The following is a 15,842-nucleotide window of genomic DNA, read 5'->3' on the forward strand; positions in this document are numbered from 1 at the left end:
TCCTTCCCTCCTTCCTTCCCTCCTTCCCTCCCTCCCCCTTTGCTGCTTATGTATCTAATTATGGGCTAGCTAGCTCACGACCTAGACTTCACAGCAGCCAAAACAGGGCCATGCAGGTGTGCATTGTCCTTTAGCACTGCAAGGCATCTCCAGCTTGCCCAGTTCTGTTGAGTTGCTCTGTAGCTGGAGAGCAGGGAGGAGTCCGAGGTGGCTCCCGTCTCACTGTACAGGGAGAGGGAGCTTGTGACTGCCACTTTCCCCCTTCCTAGCAAAGGTGCTTTCACGTGGCTATCAACACTCTGTGCTTCCCTTTGCAAGGATCTCTTGTGCTCGATTTATCCCTCTGCCTGCTGAGGAAGGGGACTGTGTTTGCCGAGGCTCAGGCACTGAGACCCCCTGCTCCAGGTAACAGAGCTGCTTGATGTCTGAAAGCTGTCTGACAATGCTTGACTGCAAACTAAAGAACCAACTGTTCCAAATCTTCCTCTTTAACCTGCCCTCTCAGGACAGACTCATCGTCATGCAGAGTGCTGGTATCACACATAGGCACCAACTGAATCTTTGACTGGAGTGTAAACATTACACACACTGCAGTGCTGGCCTTTCTGCTGTACAATTCTGGTGCTGGTTCTCTGTTCAGACACAGGGGAATGGAGTTAATATGTAACCACAGCAGTTTATTTAGTGTGTCCTTTGAAAGGGTCGTGTTTGGGAATTTCCTTTTCTTAGGCGTGTTTAAAATATACAGTGATCTTCATAGTCAGTTTAAGGGGGGGAACGTATGTCTAATCTTCAAATTCTCTTCTTTAGCTAATACCTTAATTCTTTTATTCTTTATATATTAGCTACCCTATTTTTAGAAGACTAATAAAATATTGCAGTAGTAATGTTCCTAGAATTATTTTTGTCTGAAAAGATGCTAAAGTAGCTGAACTTGCATGGGGACAACTGACAACTCAGTGAAATGGAGGTATCTCTGGGGCAGCAAGTGGTAGCTGCTTTTCTGCTCACCCACTCTGAAGTGAATTGTTTTGAGAGGAGATGATCTGGGGAGAAGGTCCCATTTCCATTTGGAAATAGGAAGAGGAGAAAAATGAGTCAGACTTGACCAAAGTCAAGTGACTGATGAGAACATCAGTCCTGTCATGAAAAGTTCTTCCTGGGCTGAGATGTAGTGCCTGTTTCTTTCCTCTGGCTATGTTCCCCAGGACCTGAGCTTGGATTTAGATAGCTGACTTTGACGTGTTTAAGTTATTGCAGACAAGGCTACCCTTTGGGCTAGAATATGCCAGGATCTTTGTGTAGGTCTTGTCTCTCTTTTTCCGTTGTAGTCCAGAGATTGGCACTCCAGATGATGATTTACTCACCATTGCAAATTTTCCTCTGAGAAAATCCTCCTCTTGGCTCGAAAGGTATTTTGGGGGAGTCTCTTCTGGCCAGGCTGATGGTCTCCTTGTGAAYCCTGTCCCCCAGAGTTCGCGGACAGTATATTTGCCATGGTTTACATCTCCACTGGCACCACAGGAGATAATTAGTGAGTGGCTAGATCATATGGGCTGAGGGTCAGAAAATACAATGAGGCAGATTTTCCCCTGGAGTAAAGAAATGTCAACAGAGTTGCACTGCAGTGAAGTGATGGGAGCTGTCAGTGACCCTGGCCCTTTCACTGAACAAACAGCCTCGGGCAGGGCCTTCCTCCAGAAGAATGGCATTGTCTGGGAGCCAGGCACCCTTGTGAACCCGCCAGGCAGGGCTTTCCCAGGGGCTGGTGTCCCCAAAGAAACACGCTGCCCAGAAGAGCAGCAGGGGACCTGATACCAAACTCTTGTGCTCGGCATAATTCCCCATAGTGCTGCTGCTTGAAGTTACTTTAAAAGCATACTTCAGCCCTTCAGTGATCGTAGCATCTGCCTTTGGGGACAACAGGAGGAATAAATTGAAATATCAGTTTTCTAAGTAGTTTTGAAGTATTTCAGATGCACTTCACRAAGCATATGAAGTGGTGGAGGTTGGAAGGAGTTTCCCAAGATCATCTAGTCCAGCTCCCCTGCTCAAGCAGGGTCACTTAGAGCACATTGCCTAGGATCATATCAGGTGAGCTTTGAATATCTCCGGAGAAGGAGACTTCMCAACCTCTCCGAGCAACGTGCTGTAGCGCCCTGTTACCCTCACAGGCAAGAAGTTTTCCCTCGTATTCAGATACAATCCCTTTGTTTCAGTTTGTGGCTATTGCCTCTTTTCCTCTTGATTGCCACCACTGAAAATAGCCTAGCCCTGTCCCACTCAACCTGGTCCTTGAGATATTTGCGTACACTGATAAGAACCCCTCTCATTCTTCTGTTCTCTAGGCTRAGATTGAAGGTAGACCGGTCATCTTTCTCTTTACAATACATGGATTAGGCAAAGTCTGTTCTCTATTAGATTTGTYCACATTCTTTTAGTGCATAAGCATTATCTCTGTGAATTAAAAGGGGTACAACTCGGAGGTATGGAAGTGTGGAACACGGTGTTTGCCTCACTGTTTCAGTGCTATCTGGAACAGGGAAATTCCCATTACTAAGGCTGTGCTCTGCATCAAGACTCGACTTCCTCTGTATCTTTCATCTCCCTGCTCCAAGTCTGTGGCCTGACATTATACATCACAGTATTGAGACCAGGAGGGACTACCTTGATCTGTGATCTTTCAAGGAATTCTTGCTTAAAAAAAAAAAAAAAAAAAAAAAAAAAAGGATTTTCACGAACTATGATAGAAGATAAAAAACAAGCTGTTTTGACTGTGTGTGACAGTCTTGTACATTAAAAGAAAATAAGCCTCTTTGGTTTCATCTTGACATTGATGTTCTATAAATAAGAACATTGCTTTTTATTCTGCTTACWTTCTCCTCCAGTGCCAGGTAAAAGAGCAAAAGTCTCTTACTGTTTTTGGAGATGAAACTGTCAAGCATGCTCCCTTTCATTAGCCCTTTCTGTTAGAAATAACTTACTAATTTGTATCTTTGGGACTTAAAAGCCTTTGTCTGTAAAAGATCATGTACAGAGGTGATATTCTAACACTATAGTGGATTTTTCCAKATAACTGCCCATGGCGAAACGTGCCCTGCATATGAGATTGCAATGCGGCTAGTAATCATTAGAATATCTATCCTCTGAAAGCTGAAAGCAGCATGTTCGTTAACACTTTCAGTCCTGCACTAGGAGATATCCAAGAATGACAGTATGCAAAGGTGACTGATGTTTTCTGGGAGACTCTCAGTTATGGACTCACTTTTCAAAGCTGCCCGGAACCCATGTCTTGCTGCTTTCAGTACATACTGCCGTACTCACTGGTTGTGCCTTGCAGTTACAGCTGTAGCTACTAGCTAGTGATTTAGAAATGAAATGACATATTCTGTTATCAAGGTTTAAGACAGCTCAGAGAAACTAAAATCTTGCTGGGATCAGTCTTGTTGGGGTCATATGCTGTAGTACTGTGAGCCTACCTTACCCCTCTGCCAGGTATCACTACACACATCTTTGTGGAAGGAGAGGAGAACATGGTTCTGAACTACTGTAGACTAACAGTGAAAAATCCCTTCATCAGGTACCTCTAATATCTCCCTGTTGAGATGAAGCACCCAACTGTCACCAGGCAGCAAAGGCCCCAAAGGCTCTTGAATGCTTTGTGTTCTCTTGGGTACTGCTAAACTCGTAGGCGTCACAACAGCAAGGACCAGATTGCAGGTGACCCCTCTGAGACTGGAGAAAATGCAGTCTAGAGCGCACTCTAAATGCAGTTTAGAGTGTTTGGAATCAAGGAAGCTTTGTACCTGTGTGACTCAGCCTGCTTATATAGGCACCCACATTTGAACATGTTGGCTAAAATAACTGGCTTTGCACAGCAGAATAGTGGAAACCTAGGGTTAGAGGGATTCAAGAAATCTCTGCACACTGTCAACATTCATTTAAAAATTGCTCCACATGGGGCCTAAACTCGTGCAATTGAGCACTTGACCGCATCCTGTAAAACAGGGCAGTGCCTGTGTCCTGGGAGCTGTACCAAGTCCTCTCCAAGTGCTTTTAATTTACTAATATGACTATTGAGATGTTCATGCTGTGTCCTTGCTCCTTGGCTCTCACTAGAGGCAGCATGATAGGATGTTAAAAAATGTCAGTGTGTTTCTGTGAAGTACTTGCTATGGATTGGTGGATGATGCTTTGTACAGCCCAGAGAAAAGTCTTTTTCAGATGACAAATATAACATTGGAATATTTCCAAAGCTAGTAATTATTTTTCATATTAAAGGAACTTCATTTGCCTTCAGGGATGTAGGCCCCTGGGACCTCTTGCTAAAGTTGACAGTGTTCTCAAGACTCTAAAAACAGCGACTCCATGACACAGACCTGAGAAAACAGCTTGGGGTAGAAAGTGGAGAAGGATGTTCTTTCCAGAAGAGAATACAGGATGGCAGTCCCGCTATGGTCTCATGAGTGACTGCTGCTGTGTGCTGAAGGCTCCCAACACATCTCTGTTGAATTAGTTAACAAAAGATTTCTTCCTATTAATGAGAGACATCCCAGAGAATAAGACATCAGTCCTACCCTGTGGGAAGGGCAATGCTCTTTTTCTTGTAGCACTTGTACTGTTCTGTCACAGAGCAGCCTCTGTTCTCATTCAGCATGTAGCACAGGTTGTAAGGTGAGATGGACAGTCATTGTGTACAATGTCTTCTGCTGTTTCCAGGTACTTCTGGTCAATATTAGTAAGATGATTGTGTGGACTTCACACAATCCACATGTTTGTACTGCCCTGGAGTTTCCATATTTGAGGGAAACAGTGTGCCCTAATCACTGGTCTGGATAAATCTACAAGCTCACTGTCTAGATCAAGTCATGAGGTTTTGATTTGCATGCTGGAAAATGATGAGTTCCCCCTCCCTGTCATGGCCATAATATGTGTTTGCATTGAGGTGCTCTGAACTGCAAAATGCTGMTGATGAGGAGCTCCATAGCTGATAGACTGCTTTTACTCCTTGCAGAAAAAAAAACTGCAGAATATGTGGCTTGCTTCCACATCTTGCAGGTGGAGCCTGCCGTTCATCACTGAAGTTGTCTTCATACAGAGCAGAAAGTCTGTGTGCTGGAACTTCAGAGTCCTTGTGAGACTTTCTGACTTTCTCCATGTGACCTGTTGGAGAATGAGTTTAGGTATCAAACCAAACTGCAGCATCAGGCTAAGAGCAGTGCATTTCAGTCCTGATACAGAGGGAGAAATCCCTTAGGATATCACAACAATGGTGATTTCTGGGAAGGGTCTCATCCAAAACCTGGCTAGACTCGAGCCTGTCCAGCTTGCAAGGTTAGACCATCCATTGGCTCGAGATGGGATGACCTACTAGGCAACTAATCAGGGTCAGGGATGGTTATCAGTTCATGAAGATGGTTAGAAATTGAGTAAGAAATGTCTGCTATACTTTTCAACAGAAAGATTTCCAGACTGCAGTTCAACAAGGTGAAGCTGGAAGATGCTGGGGAGTACAGCTGCGAAGCAGAGAACGTTTTAGGGAAAGACACCGCAAAAGGCAGCCTGAATGTGAAAAGTGGTAAGTTAGAAACTAGCAAATGTCTCAAGCTGTCTGCCATTCAAGCAGAAAACAGAAGGCTCTGCACATAYTCCGTCTTGAATTTTGTTTCATACTTTCAGTATATCAAGTAAAATAATCTTGGGAGATAAGAAAAATGCAACTTAGCAAAAATGTTTGTCTTTGTTATCTGTCACTGGCAATGTGGTTGATTTACATTTTAGATAATCTTGCAAACTATGTGTTTTTTAAAGGGGGGAAGGAGGATAGAAAGCTGGTGGGCTTGATGTTTTCTTTTTTAAAAAGAATTTCTGAGAAGCAAAATTTACCAAAGGCCAAAAAAATAAACCATAGCTTTGTGATGAGTGAAGTTGCTTCTGGTTTTCATCCTAGAGTGTGTGCTCCATCTCTTAGAGCTCAGTGGATGGAGCCTGAGGTTAGGTGGTTTTATTATCTTAGGCATTACAATTGCATTGCTTAACATGATGGCTTGGGTGTATCCTTCAGCTCTGAAAGTCCCTGAAGTGATTACCAGCAGCTTGGAGGGTACAACTGAGGGAGGAATGACTTTGTATAAATCTCATTTTCTAAGTTTTTTCTCCTGCCATTCACAACAAGCCACTGAGGGAGCTCGAGGTCTGTGTTACCAGCCCTTTGATGCCACCCAGTTTCTATGTTGTTGTGTTCTTTTTAACATTATTCACATGTGAAGGGAGGTAGCTTTGTCCCACTATCTTATTTCTCTATTAACCTCTGCCTCAGCAGTGTGTGCAGTCCCAAATCTTTATTTTGTAAAGCTGGATTGTCACATAGCCTCCTGTTCAGTTAGTTGTCCTGTAGAAGACAAGTGCCACCCTGTTTGCAAAGGGCTGTAGAGGTAAAAGGCAATCCGTGTTGAACCTTCTGTCMATGAGGTTATGACCTTCTGTCAATGAGGCCATGCTGCTCCTTTTTACTGTCTTGTGCTCTGGTCTATCCAATACCGGTGCACACTATCCTCGTTTCAATGGACAGCTGCTTGTGCAAAATCCCCCATGGAGCGTTCATGAGCAGCACATGCCCGCAAACAGAACTCTGCCTGTGCCCTGGTGTCCTTCCCTATCATTAGTGACACTTTTTCACTAGAGGAGGCATATCTGGTTGAACAGTGCTCTGAACTTGCATTCCACTTTTAGTACCAGGAAAATGCAAGTCTGGTCACTGCAACTTCACACTACACCTTCCTGCGTGTGTAAATGACAGTGGCATTTGGCAGTGCACAAGTCTTCCACCACATGGAGGTCTGATAGCAAGGACAGGAGCAGGGGCTTGCTCTCACTCAGGTCTTGCAGAGTGCAAGGAAGCYTTTGGGCTGCCCACCAATGTGTTGAGATTAGAAAATCAATGAAGAGACCCAAACATCTGGCCTGCACTTTGCCTAAAACGAACTGCAGGCTGCAGCTCCAACAGGCAGAAGACTGCATGGTTTGTCCCACTGACTTTTTCTCGATTAATCATTCTCTAAGCTGCCTTGTAGATCTGCCTTTTGCTTGTGGCTCCCAGCTGCATGCACACCTTTGCTGCTGTCTGCGGAACACCTAATAACACAGCAAGAATTTGCAACTGAATATTGTTTGTAGTGCCATGCAAAGGGAAGATGATGGTGGTTGCTGTTTCTGCCGCACTGTCTCCTCTTTTGCACTCCTCTGTTGCTTTCTTTTGGAGCTTCCCAGAGCCAAGAATCTTTCATGTCTCCGTATATTTCTTCCTCTGGAGTCTTCCCATTGCCTTCTAAGTTGTCGTTGCTGCTAGGCCTTCTTGTGAGCCAGATAGTTTTCCTCACTTCACTTCTGCAAGCTCCCTTCTTCTATATTTCCAATAGAAAATTCCTATCTAATTCTTTTTGCGCCCACAAGTATGCATCCTTCTATCTCTGCGTGCATTTATTTTCCTCTTGGCTCCATAGCATTGATCCTATTGGAAACAAGACCCCCACATATTGCTCTGTAAAGAACCAGAAGTCCGTAACAGTGAAGAGGAGTTGCAGCAAGAGCTGGCCTGCCTTTGAAGGCTTCCCATCTTTCCCTGAGCAGCTCCTGCTGCTTCTTACTGCCCAGTCCCTGAACATGGTGTGTCTGCTTCTACTGGGCAGACTACCTGAGACTAATGCTTTGGGGCCTTCTGCTGTAAATGCACGTTGTGACCTGACACTTAGCAGTACTATTGGAAACRCCATAATTTTGCTCTGATACTTATAGATGGTTGAATCCAGGCCTGGGAAAAGGTTCTGAGCTAATACGACATCTTGTGATTTGGAGGCTCAAAGTTTGGGGAAATCTCTGGATGCCTCTGTAAGGTCATGGCGTTGCAAGAAGTGGGCCAAGCTGCCTAAGCTCTTGAAGCTTGAGTTGAGCATTGTGGAAGTGAGGAGCCTGTATAGCCTAAAACACTGCTCCCCTTCAGGGGTGCAAAGGCCAGAGATGGAGACTTCTGAGTCCACTTGAGTTCCGGCCAGCAGAGGAGTTCACACATAAGATGCTCAGGCACATGGAGATGACTATCTGAGGTTAAGTCTGCTGGTAATTTCTCCGCCTTGTGAGGCAGAGTTACCTTTGCAAAGTGCTTTTTGCCCTATCCTACTATTAGTTTTTGGTTTATATCTATTTCAAAGGGCTAAAACTACTGTTTTAGTCCTGCAAATCTGTTGCAAATTGATAAGAGCACTACAGTGAAAAGAGATTTTCTTTAAGAAGGAGTGGTCATAACGCAGCAACTGTTCATCACTCAGAAAAATGCCCATCTTCCAAACCCAYCAGCTCAGCTCTTTTCTTTAATTCTGGTATTTTCACAAAATACTGAACACAGAAATAAAAGTTTTCCTTTTGAAAAGCTTTGGGAGGGTGTCACTTTTATGAGCAAATGCTTCTGGTTTTAGCCAAAGCATGTTGTACTTTGATGCTATTTTCAGACTTTTGTTATTTTTAGGCAAATCAAATGCATTCTTAAGAAAAAAAAAAATCCTAGTCCTCTGCATTGAATAGTCTAATATTGTCATTGCAAGTGGGAATGTGGAAGCATTTGAAATGTGATTGCTTTAGCCTCTTTTTTCCTTTCTAGACACTCCTTTAGTTGAATCCCAGCTCTTTGTGCCCTTTTCCTTGTCTTTGCTAAGCACCTCAAGAAAAATCAATCTTTTGTGTGAGTTTTTTTTTTTTTAATTCTTTCTGTTGTCTTATAATTTACTATTTCTTGGTGCTGTTTTCCTCGTCTATGAAAGGGTAAATTATGCTACTGCATGGGTTGCTGGTGCTCTCTCTTTTGACATTTTTTTGCCTTTTGATAGTCAGGAGAGGCTTTGATCCAAACAGTTTGCATAGAGCTAGTGAATGGTGGATTTTCCTAGTAATGTGGCTTATAAGGAAGAAAGAACTATTAGTCCAGGCTCCTGTATTGCCTTGAGTCTTGGGCCGTGACCTTCATCTAGTTTACATTCCTCCATATCTTACAAAAGCATTACTTTATGTTGAAAGACTGCAGACATTTGAAGGGGGTGGAGGTTCATCACATGATCCTATCTTTCTTAACTCACCTTCATGAGTTATCCCCATTATAGTCCATGATCTCATCCTTGCATACTCATGGCCATGAAGGCTAAGAAACCTTCCCACCATTTCACTCCCCATCTTGCCTGGGAGCAGAGAGGCATTTATTTGCCTCTTTTACCTGATTACTCAAAAGTATACTCTAACCAGTACTAACACGTCCACGGCTTCTCCAACCTGTGCTACTGAGCAGCACCTGCTCTCATCCTCCTCCCTGCAGTAGCTAAGCCCACCTTTCTCTGGTCAAACTAGATATTTTGTTCACTACTTTCTTACCTTAATTTCCCCAGGAACAACGAAAGCACCACAAGTCTTACCAGCTTCAGAAACTAAAATAGTTGTTATGGAAGAAGAGTGTAAGTACCTCTCCTCTCCCTCTCCCTTCCAATAGTTTCTTTCCCTTTATTTGTTTTATTCTTACAAGACATTTTGTGCAAGTGTTTTATTGTCTCTGGAATCTTCTTTAATTTCTGCTTCTCTTTGATTTCTCCCAAAGCCACTGATCTTTCACTAAATCCTTCAAAAGCACAATTTATGTTAGATTTTAAGCTAGCTTTTAAGCCTTAACAGATCTTTTAAAACCTGGGTTTGAGACTGGTAAGATATACATGTTAATTTTTGGCGTCAGCTGTTTTTCCTTTGAGTATAGATAGGAAAACAAAGGAGGAAAAACAAAGAAAGATACATGAGTCTTCTGACTGTAAGTCATAAGAAAAAAATGCAGAAAATATGGCTGAGCCCCGCCATCACTTTTCTCTTTAGCTTACAGAAGTCAGGATCAGATTTCCTGAAATGTTTAATTTGCTTGCATTTTGTGGAAGTGCTTTAGCGTTGCTTTCTATTGAGTTGTCATGTGCACAATAGAAAATACACAAATCTGAAAGTCAAAGCAGAGAGTGATGTGTATGAATGCAAATCTAGAAGTCATGTGCTTGCCGATGCGTTCAACTCTTTCTGGTACAGGCATTATTTCTGCAATGGAGAGTCTCTCCACTCTGAGCGCCCTCTCCCAACGCAGACACAGTCAGCACGCTGGACAGCCCGTCAGGATCCCATCCAAATGAGCGTACACCCAGAGAGTCTTGGACAAGGCAGTTATTTTAAGATCTGTGCTGTATTTTCATTCCAGTTGCTCCTGCCCAGAATTGACAACATAGTTGGCTGTGCCTGTGTGTTGACAATTCTGCCTTGCAGATTTAATGCAGATGTTTTCTGCTGGGAAGACTGGATCTTTTCTGATTTTAAAGGAAATCTTTAATTTCAGCCACAGCAAGGCATTGGCCAGATATCCTTTAGCAGCTTTCCTGATTATAAAGCTACACTTAAAAGTTTACTCACGATCTGCTTAGCCATCCACTATACTGCTGATAGTATATTGAGGTGTAGCTGTGTTAATGCAATGACCACACCATTCTGTGTTCACTAGCATAGATTCATGCTAGTGAATCTAGCATGAATTGCTAGATCTATTTATTGCTTTAGATACACGCTGATTTCACTGAAAGCAGAATTTTATCAATGCAGAAGAAACTTTCAAAAATGCTATGCGGTCTGCATGGAAAATTCTCCATTGGAGAAACTTTCTTCTCAGCTTTGTGGGACTGTCATCYGTGATTATCTGCTTCTTTTTCTTGCTGATGTAAGGGATGGTAAAATCACCAGAGTTAAAGTTGTAACTGTCTTTTTCTTTCATATTCCTTTTTTTCTAATGTCTCTCAAATGTTACCTGAAYAGGACATGCTCCCCCTGATTTTTATATGCATTCACTGCTATGCATTGCACATGTGTATAAAATATGGGAGAATTGAAACTATTGTAAGATGTGATAATCTGGAAAGCTACAAGTGCCTCTTTTTATTTTTTTTTAAAGTTCTTGTGCTTCTTTTAAATACTTATACTAAAAAGTTTGCATGGCACCTATAGGCTGTTATCCATCTCATTGTTTCAGTGAAAGACTTTAAATGATCTACTGGGTTTTAAACATCATGTGGAGAAAGCACCATTTGAGGTGGCACTTGTTGGGAACTAGAGCTGGAGCTGCTCAGGAAAGGAGAGCTGCCCTCTGATGGAACTTGGTCTGCTCTTATGTTTGGTCAATGGCTCTGGTGCAAAGCAGGCATGAAGCTCGCTGTGATCTCTCATGCCTCAGCTGGCTCCTTAGGACAGGGAGCCTTTCTCTCTGGATAGCCCCATGCCCCCTCTTCCCATCTCCTTTCTGCTGTCCTGGTGTATGAGGTTTTCACTATGAGTTTCCCTGAACATCCTGGTTCCTTCCTTGGTAGTCTAGCCTTCCTCTCTACCTCTGCCTTGTGAACAGGAGTGGGATATTAGACATATCTCCCTCTCAAAGTGCAATTAAAGCCTKTTTTAGCTCCTCTGAATGAAGCTTCCAGCAAATACTACTGCATCCTGAGTCACTCCTGCTTTCCTCCTCTTCTTCAGGAGTCAGAGACATCTAGGCACTGCTGCGTCTTTACTCACTGGACTTTAACATGCATCTAGTTTGGATGTCAGATACTACTCAAAATGTGACCCAAGTTTCCAAGAGGTTCTTTCTCTGCTCTTTGGAAATAACCTTTGCTACACTGCTTTCCACCTCAGCACCTTCCAGTGCCTGCCTGGAACCTGACACCTGTAACCAAAGAGTGAGGAGGCCAAGTTCTACCACAGGTTATTGTCAGCATCTATACTGCCGTACCATGCACATACTGGTGTTCATAGGTTCTCTTCAGCAAGTGCTCCTCTTCCTGCACACATGTCTGAAGTAGATTCCCTTCGATGGAGACCCTGCATCATAATGTTCTGGCAGTCCTCATGACAGTATGGAGAAACTCAGGCTCCCATGCTATTTCTAGATAGAGACAGTATCCATACCGGTCTGGACCTGCGAGAATGACAAAATTTTCAGAAGATATGGGATCTGKTTGTGTAGCCTTTTGAGAACTACTGGATCAAAATCTGCCTTTCATCCTTGCTCCATCTATGTGGATGCAACCTGGGATCTGCCAGAGGAAGAGTTGGTGTTCCTGGTGCCTGCACTACAGGGCATGTGCATGGTCTTGGGATCCCACTCAGCTTCATTTGGTAGTGTGGATAACTTCAGATAAGATAAGGCATCTAGCAGATGTACCAAACCAGGCCATGGAGGGGGACAGGTGCTAGCCTGGCCACAGAGATGTGGTATAGATCTTAACACAAGGTTTGTTCCACATGATCCAACTGGACTTTCATGGCCAGATTCAGAAAAGAAATCTCTGGGATCTGAGCAAATCCTTCCGTGRTATTATGTATTTTGGCATGGTACTACATTCTTACACTTTTCTCTGAGTGTATGTTTGCTTCAGAGCATTGCCGRAGGGGTCCTAGGTGTATTCCCTGCACTCCTCAAAAATCACTGGGGATTGAAAGAGAAGTTATGCTACTGCTTTTGCCAAAGAGTCTGCCTCTTCAGCCCAGTAAGTGTGAGATAATTGTGTTGGTCTGGTCCGCAGTGGAGAAATGTTAAAATAAGTCACATTGTACATAGGTCACAGGTTAAGACTTTGTAGCTGTGTGATTACAGCAGCTCAGCTCACAGGCAGGAACTTGCAGAGTTGGGGTAACTTGATCTTGTGCCCTGATGCAGAGAAAAAGGTCCTTTATGTGTATTTCAACATCAGAAATTACTCCAGAGTTCTCAAAATGGTAATGTGAACCCGTCACTGTGCAGCCTGAAGCAGTTAAACCAAGTTCAGGAGTTTGTGCCTACAGACCTGCTTGGTAAACAGAACAGTAAACTTAATGTGAAAGATTATAAATGTTTTGATGGAGACAAAAATGTAAGAGAATCAGAGCAATCTGTAGAATATTTTGAAAAGAAAAGCTTATGCAGGACAAACATACTGAAACCTTACCGAAGTTCCATTTCTAAAAGGTAAACTAATGCTTGAAATCTCTGAAAAGGTCAGGTAGTTCCTTTCTTGTTTTTGTGTTGTGAGTTGTCTAGACCTAATCTTTGACAAATGAGTATATTCTTAAGGATAAAATAAAATATAAGCTGTGTGGAGAAAGGAGATTTTTTTGATACTGTCAAGATACAAAATGTTGTCAGTAATGGACAACATGTAGAAGACTGCAACATGTAGATGMCTGCATTTGATTACCTGGACTCTAGTTTATGTTCTGTGTCTGGGACATCATATAACCAGCCTGGTCAAGTCTTTTTGCTTTACCAGCCTATACRGGCAATTGCCCTATTGCCCTATTGGGCAATGCTTGCAGGGCAATACCATCTCATTCTACAGGTGCTCTGGAGAATAACTAGGTTTGGGATTAAGTGAGGAGACCAAAGAAAGAGAAAGGACAGGAGAGAGAGRGTGCTGAATTGTATTGGGAACATGAGGACATGGGGGTAATCTATGAAGAACCTGAATGAAAGCTGGGTCCTGTAGCGTGTTGATATCTTGGCCCTTTAATCCAACCACTGGGGATCCTAAGCCATCTCTGAAGTCACTTTTAAAAATTGCCATGACGGTGAATGAGAAAATCCATCTTTCTCCAGTTAGGTGTAGCTCTCCAGTTTGGTTCCACAGCTTTACTGGCTGTCATCTTCATGCTGTTGTTGGACTACATGCATAGACCTTTCCTTTTGRATTCTTTCATGCTCTCTCTCCCATTCTACTGTATTCCCCAGTGCTAAACATGGTTGATGATGGGGATACTTTCTTTATATTCTGCACCCTGGGACTTTCTCTCTTACACATGASACAGATCTGGCAGGCTATGGTTACAATGACTGTACTGTGATGTGGTCTGTAAGTGGTCACACCTAGTTAAATCAAAGCCTAAGTACACACCACAGCAAAATGTACTGTGAGAATAAGGTTCAATCAATTCCTTTCATCCCTCTCAAATCCACACTGGACCTTTACTGGAACCTGTTTTTTATTGACCATGGTAGATAGACATATTATTTTGCAGATCAGTCTCTGTGCACTCCAAGTCTCTCCAGTCTGAAGACACTATGCTCTCCTAGGGCTAACAATATTACATGAACATGGTGCTGTTGGTTTGGACCTAAAGAGAGTCCACCCTGCCCAGAGCAAAGGTAGAACAGATGCAAGTCAGTCTGCCAAGGGATATGCAGACAGACCAGTTTTTAATGTTAGACTGAAAATAAATCCTGGTGTGGCCTTTGTTCAGGTAGTTTTAAACTCTAAATTTAGGATCCGCAGCTGGAGGTGTGGTTGATAACTGGGTGAGGTTTGCTTGCACACAAGCATGGTACCTCAAGGTGTACGTGTTGTAGATCTTGCTGTCCATCTGCACAGAGAGTTGTGGCATGCCTGTTTTAGTGTCACGTCAAGCTCATTACTTACTTTTCACATGGCTCATTTTTGAAATAAGCATTGCAGCAAGGATATGTTGTACTACCACTCGCAGTGCAGTGTAAAGTAGAAGATGGATGGGTGGCATATAATGTAGGAGGGAACTGGAACCATCCCCTTGAAGAAGAGGCTGTATAATTAGTGTTAAGAACAGGATACCGCAGGTTATCTGGGTTGTATTTCTGCCTCCATTGTTTGATTCTGGCATGGTGTTTCACTTCTTGCATTTCGACTGTCCCACCTGCAAAACATTTGTTCTGGCACTGGCCCTGCAAAAGGCTTTTTACATTGTTGAACAAATCCGCTCATTGAAGTATCATGTTGCTGCTATTGCAATTGATGATGAGAATTCAAGAAAATAGAATATTACAGTACTATCGGATGTTTTCTGGAAGCCTGGCGGTAGCAAAAAAGGCTAGGAAGGGCAACTCCATACAACTGGAAAGATCAACCTGGAGATTTATGTTTCAACCTGGAAGCTTTATATTAATGTAGGAATTTGCCCATGCAATAGCTATACATTCTACTGGAACAGTAGAACACTGGAACAGTACTGGAACAGTAGTTTATCCCCTTTAAACTTGCTTCTCTGTGAGACACCCAAACAGTGAGGATGGCAGATGAGTGTCATTTGGACCAGTGAAATGTTGCTCTGAACTGCATATTCTGCAGTTTGGCGTTTGTATTGCAGCTACCGAAGGTATTGATCCACTCAGGAATTGGGAAGGCACTGATCACATCTCCTCATCCAGCAATAACTTTATCAGTAAAATGGAGAGGTGAATACTGGGGAATTTCCAAATGAATAAACATACAGGAGCAGACTGCTTARTGGTAGATTTGCCCCATCATCTGTCAGGTGAGCCCCTAACTGGACAGGTCTTTCTGATTGTGTGTAAAGCCCTTTCAGTCTCTCAGATAGCATTTGATAATGAGTATCCAGGCTCCATTCAGGTTTATTGGCAGAAGAGAGTGCCATTCCAGATGTACAAAAATGTCCCATGAAGAGAATGGTTAGGATCAACAAGCCCTCAGTATATTAATCAGTGTAAATCATGGATTTAGTGTGAATTGCTCCAGGATTACAACTTTAGCAAAAGCTTGGCCAGACACCTCCTTGAACATGTTCTAACAAGGGATAGGAAGAACTAGGTTGAGAGGAACCTTGGCAATTCTGTGTTTTATCAGTAAGTACATGAGGTATATACAGAGCAGGCAATTTGTATACACTCTCTGAGCAGCTGAGCTCATTTATCTAACTGAATGTCTAAATATTGAAAGTGCAAAGTGTCTGTACTCAATGAACCCACCAGTCAACTCTATTTAAAAAAAAAAAAA

General features: G+C 42.9%; 1 protein-coding gene across 1 annotated transcript in view; it reads left to right on the plus strand.

The window, feature by feature from the left end:
• The window catches only part of NRG2 (neuregulin 2), a 63,274-nt gene that overhangs the window by 7,163 nt on the left and 40,269 nt on the right, over positions 1-15,842 (plus strand). Inside the window, exon 3 of the mRNA XM_026035750.1 lies at positions 5,460-5,578. Within this exon, the coding sequence (XP_025891535.1) occupies positions 5,460-5,578 (119 nt within the window). The remainder of the gene's footprint in view (positions 1-5,459; positions 5,579-15,842) is intronic.

This window comes from Nothoprocta perdicaria, unplaced genomic scaffold (genome assembly GCF_003342845.1).
Source record: "Nothoprocta perdicaria isolate Ctin4 unplaced genomic scaffold, notPer1 scaffold_166, whole genome shotgun sequence".
NCBI lineage: Eukaryota > Metazoa > Chordata > Aves > Tinamiformes > Tinamidae > Nothoprocta > Nothoprocta perdicaria.